The sequence below is a fragment of the Musa acuminata genome, unplaced genomic scaffold (genome assembly GCF_036884655.1).
Source record: "Musa acuminata AAA Group cultivar baxijiao unplaced genomic scaffold, Cavendish_Baxijiao_AAA HiC_scaffold_1137, whole genome shotgun sequence".
Taxonomy (NCBI): Eukaryota; Viridiplantae; Streptophyta; class Magnoliopsida; order Zingiberales; family Musaceae; genus Musa; species Musa acuminata.
In genome coordinates, this window is record NW_027021349.1 from 1,086,489 (window position 1) to 1,098,746 (window position 12,258).

Sequence of the window (12,258 nt, forward strand, 5' to 3'; positions counted from 1 at the left end):
TGTGTATGAGGCATGAAAGAATAGGAATGACAAGTTAGAAGGATGAGAAAGTGAATTTATCTTTTTAGTCCCATAAATTTGTCCCTAAATATCCCTAATTTAGGTCTAAATGTAAGAGAATAAACCTAGTTGAGGCTAAACATAAGACAATGACCTTAATCGCATTTAATCTTTATATAAAATGATGATAAAACATAGAAAAAAGCTAAATGCTATCTCAAATTAGACTGAAATTCCATCATATCCTGAGTTCGAATCATTCCTTTATTTAAATCAATATCTTGATTACCATTAATCACCGATCATGAACTTTCACAAATAAAAGTGTAAGAAAGCGAATGAGAATGAGAGTGAATGTGAGCAATACTGAGTGAAAAGGGGAAAACACCAGGATTTAAAGTTCCAAAAGAGGCCTCAATGGTCAATTTGAGTATTCGGGTTTCTCTTGAGCCGATTTAGATTGGTATCGATCAAATTTTGTCCGATACAACATGAGTTTTCAAGGTACTGAACGACATATCATCCATACTTTGCTAATACCTCACGTGATTCTTGCATACCATCTAAAACAGGCTTATCACTTTCCAATCAGTGGGCAAACCAGTACAGCTCGTTTCATGTTATTTTGGATGGTATGCCATGCAATGCATCAAATCTTGATTGCATATACTGTTTGATTTTCACTTTTCCATTTAATCTTTATTCATCAGTGAAATATCATATTCCTCTACTGTTGTATACTTTAATCACACAAAAAACAGAGAAAGACTCCAATTTTTCATTTTGCTCCGACAAACACAGAAACAGAAGGACGAGGTGATTCAGAAGTTTTTTCGGGAACAGAGTATTATTAGAACAAAACTTTAAGCATCCTTCCAAAAAGCCACTACTCCTGGGTGGCGGAGCAGCATATTGAGGTGGTGCTATTGCAGGAAGCCCATGGTAGTATCCTACATCAACAAAAACATGATTTCCACAAATTACATTGATTTGTGCTGAACTATATGTATTGGAGTTGCAAATTAGATCAAACTCCATGAATTGGAGTTGCAAAATATAGCATTTAAAATTTGATAAAACTTAAACCTGCAACTGCATAGGTTTAGTATCGATCTGACATCGAACTATATAAATTGATACCAATCTGTATATATTTAATTTTCATTACATTTTCAGTGGTACTAGATAGTGTAGACCAGTGTGTCATCCAATATATTGGTGTCGTAGTAGTTCGATTGATTGCTGAAATCGAAACTGTGTTGACTTCTAAAATCTTAAAGTCCCAAATTTTATAAATTTTTGTCTTTGATCGTTCATTCAGATGATACGAAGTGGAAAACTCAGAGCTCAAAGTGCCAAATCAATGAAGTTCAAGGATGGTTACATGATTTCTTCTAGTCAGCCTATCCATGAATACAGAGGTTTTGCTGTGAGGCATCTTCTCCTCAGACAGGTCAGCCTATCATACCATTAAGCATATAAGATTACTTCTTTACTTTTCTTATGAAGAACTTCTCATGTATCGTCGGATGCTTTCTTTCTTGGAAGTTGTATTTAGTTTTCAAATTTACTTATAGCAGGAAGCTATGCAAAAGTTTAAGTCTTTAGTTTTTTTTATTCTTAAATTCATATTTTAAAATTAATTTTTTTAAAATTTCTCAATGAAGCCTGGCATTGTTAGTTCTATAACTAATTATGTCTATGGAGTGATGCATTTGTCTGGAACAAGAATATGCTGTATGTTGTGAAATTTTCATACTCTTGTCTTATTAATGGTGCTTCCTCCAAGTGGTTTAAGGCTCATAGGGATATAAAACAACGCGACCTTTCTCGTTTGACATCTTCATCTTAGTTTAGATAGATTATGTGACCCAAAATCTTATTGCTCTTTTCAATTTTGAAGGAATTAAGGTTTCATATGTAATGTTTGCAGATAATTTATTCCTTACCTTTAAAGCTAACCTTACATCATGCTCCAACATCAATGCTATTCTCAAATCTTTTGAGCTTCTTACCAATCCGAGGATCAGCATGCATAATCTAATGTCTACTTCCCTAATTATTATAATCCTACAATCAAAGGGTTTACAATTTTCTTAGGATATTGGAGGGAAGCTGACCTATCAAATATCTCAGATTCCATCTTTATATTGATAAACTCCCTTCAAACATATAAAAACATCAAAGCTTTCAAAAAAATCTAAGACTAGTAGAAAAGTATGATCTCCAAAGTTGATAGGATGACCTTAATTGGCTCTGTGCTGAATTCAATACCCATACATCTCCTCTTAGATTTGGATCTTTGACTTTTTTCTTAAACACATGACGTGAATGGCTAGAAAATTTTTCTGTAATTTTGATCCTATAAAATCAAAATAAAACTAATCAGTTGGGAGATTATTTCTCTTCCCAAACCCATTAGTGGCTTGGGCTTATATGATCTTATCAATGTTAAATTTTAGATCATCACTAAAAGAACTATTCCTCTCATGAACAATACTGAGTCTCTTTGGATTAGTATTTTGTACTCAAATTGTGATCTGTCTTCAAACCTGGATTGAATCTCCTAATCGAGACTTTTTTTTGTCTCGAAAAAATATTTCTCATCTTTCCCATTGAATCATAGGACAACCCTTGGATTAATACTATACCTTTTAAATGACCAACCTTCCTTAATGTGAATGAAACGATGCACTACTACATACTTTCTGATCTATTTTCAGAAAACCAATAGAACATTCACACTCTCACCACTCTATTTCAACCCCTTCTTATGGAGAGATTTAGGCGCTTACATATCTCTGCTGGATATTATAAGGATCAATGTATCTCAAGCTCAAACCTCGTAGACTCTCTTTCTTATCATTATATTTGACCTTATAATGAAACTAGTGTGAATGTTTGGCCCAATTGGAAGGCAATATGATTACTCATAAGGTCAAGAAACTTTGCCATGACAAACTCTCCAATTCTTCCACCATTTCCTCTCTTCTTTATAGCCAAGTTGAATGCTGCCTACTTTGTAAGCTGCTACAAATTTTGCCAAATATTTTCTTTTTGATTGCTATATTGCTTGCTCTTTTTGAAATCTCATTCAACAAAAGATCAATGACACTTGTAAATTCATATCTTTCTGGCATCTTGGTTTATCATTATATGAAGGGAAGGAGTGACATATTTGGAACCTCATTACTTATGCTCTTTGGACCTGTTTAATAAAAAAATAAGGCTATAGATTCCACAACCATAGTCCCAAGCATTCCATTCTAATGTTTAAGGCACTTCCTCTTTTGTAAAAGATGACGTCGCCTTTTATAAAAATATTAATATATAAAAATCTTTAATAAATAAATAAATAATATATATATAAGATTTTTTTGTGATGTTTTCGAGGTGACGTCGCCTAATCGAATATATATATATACCGAACAGTATACCGAATGGTATATCGCTCGGTATACAGTATCATACCGTACCGAGCGAATGTCAAAACTCTAGTACGGTACGATATTTCAATCCTTGCTATCTATATTAGTACCTAAAACATGGTACATTTTGGGTCATGGTTCTGGTACAAGGATGACATTCACTTCTTATATTGGTCAGTGATACATGAGCAATGGGGTTGGTTGGTTTGCTATTTCGTTCATACTACTCATTAAATTGCTTACTCAGGCTGATAATAACATTAGTTAAAGTAGTGTTGAATTGTTAAGCAGTTAGCTGTGTGTTTAACTGGATCAGACAATGATGGTGGTACATAACTTGAAAGTTCTGGTTTGGTTGGTTTTCCATTTCGTTCATGCTACTCGTTAAATTGCTTACTTAGGCTGATATTAACATTAGCTAAAGTAGTGTTGATTTGTTAAGTAGTTAGCCATGTGTTTAACTGGATCAGAAAATGATGGTGGTACATAACATGAAAGTTCTGAACTTAATCATACCAATCGCTGTGTTGAATTGTTATGTCGTTAGCCATGTGTTTAACTGGATCAGAAAATGATGGTGGTACCAGTGATTTAAAAAGCGCTAGGCGCCAAGGTCCAAAAACGCCCGAGGCGCTCACCCGAGCGAAGCGAGGCGCTAAAATGTAAAAATATATAATATAATTAATAAATATAATTATTTAAAATTTTAAATAAAAATATGCTATTTTAAATAAAAATTCTAGTCGCGAGCGGAGGGAAGGCTCGCGGGAGTCGCGAGCAGTGGGAGGGCTCGCAGGAGGCGTGAGCAGCTAGGAGGGCTCGCGGGAGGCGCAAGCAGGGAGTCGCGAGCAGAGGGAAGGCTTGCGGGAGGGCTCGCGGGAGTCGCGAGCAGCGGGGGGGCTCGCGGGAGGCGTGAGCAGGAGCGACGAGCAGCGAGATCGGGAGCGGCAGCGGGTTAGGGTTGGTAAGGGTTAGGGTTGGGCAAGGGTTATATCGGTTTAGTTAGTTCGATTGAACCAACTAACAACCGAACCAGGACCGAACCAGACCTAAAATCCTGGTTCGGTCACTTGGTTTACCTAGGTGCTCGCCCGAAGCGCCCAACGCCTGGGCTCGGGCGAGCGCCCAGGCGGCGCCTGTTTGAAGCGCGCCGCCTGGGACATTAGCGAGGCGCTCGGGCCTCGCCTCGCCTCGCCCGAGCGCCTAGGCGAGCGCCCGAGCGCCTCTTTCAATCACTGGGTGGTACATAACTTGAAAGTTCTGAACTTAATCATACCAATCACCATTATATTACCCAAAAGCCAATCCCAATCCTGAAGCTGACTTTGCAAGGTCTTAGCTGACAAAGCATGTGGTTATTTGCTGAATCACACCTGTGGGAAAAGTGTTGAATGATTTTCATACATAAAAAATGTTCAAACTTACCTAGTTTAATACCTAACCAGCTAGCCTGGTAGTGTGTAGTGAGTCCTTTTCCCACAGGCCGAGGGTTCAAACCCTTGCCATAATAACTTCTATCGGTTCTTATATGTTATCATTTTGTTCTCTGTGACAGTCTAGAGTCTAATGCGCTTGGGTGATGTTTGAAAACAAAAGCTTACCTAGTTTATATTATCTATTTTGAGAATTTATTTGTTGGTACACACTCACGGTTTTTTTGTTATTGTTGTATTTGCTGGTACACTTCCCAATACTGTGCTAGTTGTGCATGCTGTATGTACACTAGCATATATGCTTTGTACAACAGCTGCTTCTAGTAGTTTCTACTCTATTTTATTAATTTAAAATTTCAGTTTGGTGATTGTTGGAACACTATTCTTAACGAGCAAAGCAGTTCTCATTTTAGTTCTTTCCCTTCTGTGTTTTTTATTCCAAAGATATGTATACATGTCCTGGGCTTTTGTTTTTTTGGACTGGGCTCTCATAGCTCACTTCCTTGCTTGAATTGTAGCATACTTGTGCCGTGATATCTAAATTTCAACTGTCTTTTACTAGGCTATTCTGACACCAGATGAGTAAACCACACTGTAAGCTCTTTTCTCATTTTTCCCTTAGCTTGATTATCATGTATGCTTGGACCCTTTCACTATATACTGCCAAAGAAGGGGAAAATTCAGTTTTAGAAGTGATAATAAAATATATTTTTTTTCTCGATACTTTTTGATATTATACCACGTTTTTGTAATATGGCTCATGCTTCTTGGAAATGCTTTTGAAAAAAATGTTCTTGTTAATATCAATATCCATCTGCCACAATGCAGCATATTAGTTTCTTCTCCTTATATATGGTTGGATTTGCTTCATTTTCCTAATGAACAATGACTCAGTGTTTTTGTTCACCTGAGGATCAAAGAACTATTTTCATCGATGATGATGGTATTGTATCTGTCCAGCAACCATGACATCCTTCTGCTTTTCCTCCTTTTTATAACTAAGGAAATTAAGAAACATATTCTCAATGTAGGACTTGATTTTCTCCTCGAACTACTGGGATCGACTAATCTAAAACAATAGCAAGATGCATCAGTTGCTCTTTACAAGTTGGCTAAAAAATCCCTGACTCTCTATTCTGTTGATGTAGCTTCTCTATCCCCCTCACCTCAGGTTTGCTAAAATAGGCATTCCTTAATTTTGTTTCTAAGCAGTTTTAGCAGTAAAACATGTCCCATATTCACAGAAATACAAAAACTTATAAAAGGGTCAGATTTTCAATTCTTGGAGCTAGTTACTTGGAATTTGAAAGTGCTTATGTAATTGCTTTGGCTAGTCTTCTAACTCAAAGTTTTTTTGAATTGTCTGTCTACTCTTGAGACTGATCAAACATAAATATTACTTGATCAGTATAAACCTTTTTTCTAATCGGAGAATGAAAATTGTTTTATAGTTTTCTTAATTCTTATGGACATATTTTAAAATTTAATTTTTTTAAAATTTCTGAATAAAGCATGGCATCATTAGTTCTACAACTTATTATGTCTGAGGAGTGATGCACTTGTCAGGGACAAGAATATGCTCTATGTTGTGAAATTTGTTTTTGTTTTGGATTTTGCTGCAAGAAGCATTAGTAAATCCATCCACTGTCTAACATAGCACTATGTCCAATGCGTGGAAGTTTGATGAAAACCTGTCATGTGAACGGGCAGTTACTATGCATAGCTGCACATAAGAGGAAAAGTCTGGGTTCTGCAATCATGGTATTATAAATTTGTGAGACTTCACAATGGCATATGTATTAATCAATATTCACTTTTTTTTTTTGCAATCATATGTATTAATCATGTTTTGCATATGTATTGATGATTGCTTTAATAGGGCTTGGTTTCCTTGCAGTGCTCATATAGATACTTGCCTATTGAAAACTTCAACTTGAAATGCTTGTCAGGTAGGCTGTACCTAAATATTTCAAACTTTCTATTGCACTAACCTTGTTTGTGCTGAAATTTAGATAGATGAATTTATTTACTTTCTAAACAGTAATAAAAACATTGATATACTTGGAGAAATATATATATTCAAGTGCTTAATGATCCATTTTAACTGACCTTTTGTTTTTAAAAATCATAGGGTGTCCTCGATATCAAAGTAAAGATCATGTTGGATTAGGATCTTAAAGTAAAGCAGGGCCCCATGACTCCTTTGCTAGATCATGTTACAATTCATGCCCCAAAGGAGGAAGAGGAGTTAATCCAACCTCCTGTTCTGCCTCTAGAGATTTAATTTGAATGCTACAACCTTTCAAAAGGAATTAGGATTACATTTCTTCTTGATAAGCTTGCGGCAGGTAACAAGCCAAAGTTCTTCTGATTTATGTGCTTGTACTAGTCCTAGATTAACACGAAGGAAGATTGGGAGTCTTTAGGCCCATATCTTAGTTTGTTCCAATCTTCTCAGGAGCGTCATTTGTTCTTATCATTTGTTTTGGTACCCAACATGGTTACCCCTTATTTCGACAATTTTTACTGTTTTGTAGACTTGATATTAGTTATTTGAATTCGTTTGTAACTTCCAAAGCTAGAATAGTAGACTCAGATTGATTGTCTAAATTCATTCAAAATTCTGAATATTAGTTAATAGATGCAATTTGATCATTTTTTCGTGTGCTAAGATGAATGGTATGTTCTTCTATCTCAATTGTCTTGTATTTCTTAACGGTGGCTTATTAGTTGTTGATACTCTGAGTTCTTATTCATCTAATGAATCTAACATGATGCAGGCGTTCTTCTCGCTATTGAAATCCGACCATATCATATCAACAAGACTTCTGGAGAGATTGCATTTCCTTCCATGATGTGTGTGTTTAATATTTTGCATATCAGTTGACAATTCAGAATTGTTTTGGCCATTGCCAAATGCTTCAAACCATGTAATTCTTTATCGATTCAGTGATAATTTAAGTGATGGTTCTGATTAAAGGTTTTCTATAGTATCAGTGCACACACTTTGGTTGGGATTCAGTGATGGATTGACTTGCAGCTTTGTTGGGATTGTCGACTTTGTTGTTTGTTGTTGTTGTTGTGGACTTCACTCAGAAACAAAAAGTTAGAACATGTTTCCAAACGATGATTGGTCAAATTCGCTGCGTTGCCTCTGATAACAATCGTCCAAAGTATGACGTTGAGAGAAGTTGTTGATATCATATGATCTCACTCTTTCTCTTTGAACATGATGTAACATTGAGACCATTTCTTATAGATCCCATCATATTAAGGAAACAACAAAACATGGGATGAAAATTGAACTTTGTCATTGTCAATATTTACAAGAACAAATATTTTCTTTCACTTCCATTGTTATGATATACATGAACAAACATCATTTTCCGTATAAGCTTTCATTCAAGCAAGCTACAGTCGAATCAATAGGGGTTGTCGAGCGAGCATTGTCCCAGCGAGGCCACTGGGATCGTGGTCGAGGCAGTGAAGGTGTCATCGGACATCAAGAAAGCACGGACCTGTTCCAGGCTCGTGAAGAAGTCATCGTCGGTGCTGGTGCTGTACATCTGCTCACACGCAACGAAGTCTATCGACGACGATGACGAGGAAACCTTTGCGACCGTGGTCGAATCAATCCGAGATGAGGAGGAAACCTCAGCGACCGTGGTCGAATCAATCCGAGTGTCATCGGGCATCAAGAGAAGATCGACCAGGCCTGACGGCGAGGCCTTCGGGATGGTAGTCGAGGCTATGTCGGTTTCGTCCGACATCAGGAAGGCTTCAACCTCTCTGGTGAAGAAAGCATCGTCGGTGCAGTTCTGATCGACCGACGACGAATACGAAGCCAAGAATGCTTCGAGTTCTTCCGCAGTTATCACGAGCTCTCCACCAACGTCCGTTGATGATGGAGAGGCGGCTGGGACTCCGGCTTTGTTCGGTGCAACAGAGTCGACCGAGGAATGATGACTCTCCGGGGCAGCCAATAAGGGAAATTGGACAACCGCGGTTGGAGGTGGTGAAGCGTCGATCAGCAATGCTCTGCTGGAATGTGCAACCAACCCCCAGCATGGCTTCTTTGAGAGAGTCGATGCTTTCGCTGAGAGAGTAGAAGATTCCTCTCTATTTCTCTTCCGCCCAACGAAGCTGTGGCCGGTGACCGCGGCCTCCGCGAAGGTGGACTCGACCGTTTTGATGGTGGTGCCTCCGGAGATGGCCTGATGCGAGCTTCTCTTAACGTGACAGAGAACTCGTCTCTCGAATCCGGATGAACACATCTGATATTCGTACATTGTCCACCCGGAGTTCTTCCGACGGCCATCGTTGAAGGATAGGCAGCTTTTTCGCCCCACCACCATCTCGCGCCCGCCGACGATGGACTTAACGGTTTCTTGATTGTTGTACAGAGTCCAAGAACCGCTGCCGGCCTTTCTATCCACGCGCGAGCCGCCGTTGTTCTTAGGCTTCCGCTCCGCAAAGAAATAGCCTTCATGCCGATCGCTGCCGAGAAGATTCCACGGCTCGGTGCCGTAGACGTCGGCGAAGGCGACAGCGCGGCCAGGGAGGGGTTTGCCGGCGACCCAGTTTGCAAGGTAGTCAACCACGAGTTCCTCCGCCGTGGGAAGGAACCTGTACCCGCTCGGTACGAGGTCGACGGGCTCCATGGACGACTAAAACGAACGAGGAGAAGAGAAGGGAGCAGAGGCGAGGCGAGAGGAAATGAACGAGGAGAAGGGAGCAGAGGAGGGGCGAGAGGCGAGAGGGGAGAGAAGTCAAGAGTGAGAGTCGGAGAGGAGAGAGAGATATATATAGTGGGACCGTGGTCGGACAGATTGATTCTTGAATCGAATCCAATTGGTTAATCTTAATTTGGATTCCGAAGCCCCCAAATTAATTAGGTTAATAAGATTTTAGAGTCGTATTATATATTTAATTGGAAATTAACTTTCGAACGTGCTCATCTTCTTTGTGTCTCCAACATCCACCGATCCCTTCGCCCGTTCGGCTCGGGAACGAAGGTGAGCATTTGGTTCGAAACGCTTTAGCTTTCAACGAAATGCATAGATTTTAGGATTGATTTTAAGTTTTCTTCGATCGATTTCAGGTTGGTTCGATGATCGCGAAGACGGAGGAGATATGTGCGCTGCTTCTTCTAGAGTTGCCTCGTGGTTTGAGGGTGGGAGCTGACGAAACCAATCATAGGTACGGGGAGGGTGATCGTGTGCCCCTCCCTGTATGCCAACAAGGTCCGTCTCATGGTGATTTCCTTCCTTTCCATTCTATTCTTGCCACATTATCGCTTTGGGCTTTATTCTTATTTAGGTTCGTATTTGGTGTAGCAACATGTGAGTAGCAAAAATGATAAGTAGAAGTAATCAGATCCTATGAACTAGCAGACTTGATTGAAGCAAAATGATCTTTGAGAATGGTTACTTGACATCCATGAATACAGTGAAACAAAATTTTGTACAAGTTTCTCTACAATAAAGATAAGATGTTGAAACACAGTGACAAGCTTGAAATTTTGATTGCGGCCTTTTAGCATATACCTCAAGATCGAGTAGTGTTATCAGCAGACAACATACGATGGATGGACCACAGCAACACTCACCGATAAGATAACCGAAGCATAGGTCAACAATCTAGTGAGAGGATAAAATAGCACAAATGAAATAAATGTAGCTGATCCATTTTGTGATCTCATCTTTTTCATGCGGATGATCTATTGATTAATCTTATCTTCTTTCAATTTAATAGTAAGAAAAATCATAACGCCTGAAATTATTGGCCCTAAAGTAATAAATATAATTGCTAGAATCTGCTATCTATTTCCCTCAGTTGATGTTAATGTTATGTGTGCACACCTGAGAAGAAACAACTTTTCCTAAATGATACTCTATTGCACACTTATGTTTGGACGGGAAAGAAAAAACATGTCTCAGAAGAGGAAAAGAGAAAAAAATAAAACAAGTCTTGGTCTTCTGCTCCCCATTTCGCCGCCCGCCGCTGCCACCGCGATCGCGCCCGTGCCAAGATCCGCAAGACCACGTTTGTCTCTCTCTCTCTCTCTCCCTCCCTCCGTCCTCTTTTCAGTTGTCTGATTGTATGCATTGACTTATATAGCTCAAGGCGAAGAGGCTTGAAGAATTGGCAACCGAGATCAAGAAGCACAAGGATGGATCGAAGGAGATGCAGATTACGGACGAGGACACAAAGGGTAAAAAGGTGTTGGATTCGATTGTTGAAATTAGGGCTGAAGGAAGCAGCGTTCCACCTCGTGGTGATATGGAATCAGGGGTTTCTTCCCAGGAAAACCTAGATGTGCTCTGAGCAATGTCATATCCGTAGTTTTCGCTCTTTTTCTTTCTCCGTCACGACCCAAAACTATCCTTTTGCTATGTTACTACTGTCTAATACATTGTTCTCTCTCATCAAGATTGGCCGCATCCCTTGCTGCGGAGGAAGAGATGGAGATCAATAAGAATGTACTTACATCCGAGGGTGGTCTGGATGAAGCGGAGGACGACAATGAAGAAATGATTTTTGTGAGTTCGTTTAGAAGTCTAGTCATATTTTTTCTCTATATTTTTTGTAGATGAAGTAAACGTAGCTAGTTTCTTTTTTTTTTACTTTTTGCATCTAATTGCATTCTCTGGTGGCAATGTAAATTCTAGAATTTGCCCAGATAGAAACTGATTTAAAATGAACGAATGACCATTACATCCCATATGAACGCATTCATGATTACATGAACATGAATGTGTAAATAATCACTGACTCACGCAATGCTGGAATGTTGATCTAACTTATGAGTATTATCATTTATCTTCTTACTTTCTTACATGTTTATTAGTTAAATGACACCAATATGATACGTGTTGCAACACTTATTTATTTTGGCTGGTAGTGCTATTATTGCTACTAAGATGACTGATGATCCTGTGAATCAAGATTATTTTGTAGGTTCAAAATGCTATCGAAAAGGCTAACATGGTTTCTGTTCGAGTAAAGCTATCCTTGAGGTTCAGCTTTATCACTGAATGAGATTTTCTTTATATATGCAATTTGGTAACTATACATATACATATATATACATATACATATACATATACATTTATTTATATTTATAAAAGGAAACGTCGTAGAGGCGACGCGACAGCGCCTTTTATAAGAATATATATATATATATATATGTATATGTATATATATGTATATGTATATGTATATATATGTATATGTATATGTATATATATGTATATGTATATGTATATATATGTATATGTATATGTATATATATGTATATGTATATGTATATTTATGTATATGTATATGTATATATATGTATATATATATGTATGTATATATACAAGACGACGTCGCCCCGCATGGGATAAGGAAAA

General features: G+C 38.4%; 1 protein-coding gene across 6 annotated transcripts in view; it reads left to right on the top strand.

The window, feature by feature from the left end:
• The window catches only part of LOC135670982 (small ribosomal subunit protein uS3y-like), a 35,126-nt gene that overhangs the window by 1,816 nt on the left and 21,052 nt on the right, over nucleotides 1–12,258 (top strand). For 3 of the 6 annotated variants that reach the window (XM_065178801.1, XM_065178803.1, XM_065178798.1), the window contains exons 3-6: nucleotides 1,322–1,453; nucleotides 10,785–10,906; nucleotides 10,982–11,202; nucleotides 11,295–11,403. Coding sequence is in view for 3 of the 6 variants with exons in the window: in XM_065178798.1 (XP_065034870.1) it covers nucleotides 11,192–11,202; nucleotides 11,295–11,403 (120 nt within the window). In the remaining 3 variants the exon portion in view is untranslated. The remainder of the gene's footprint in view (nucleotides 1–1,321; nucleotides 1,454–10,784; nucleotides 10,907–10,981; nucleotides 11,203–11,294; nucleotides 11,404–12,258) is intronic. The other 3 variants (XR_010512592.1, XM_065178800.1, XM_065178799.1) reach the window with 2 other exon arrangements.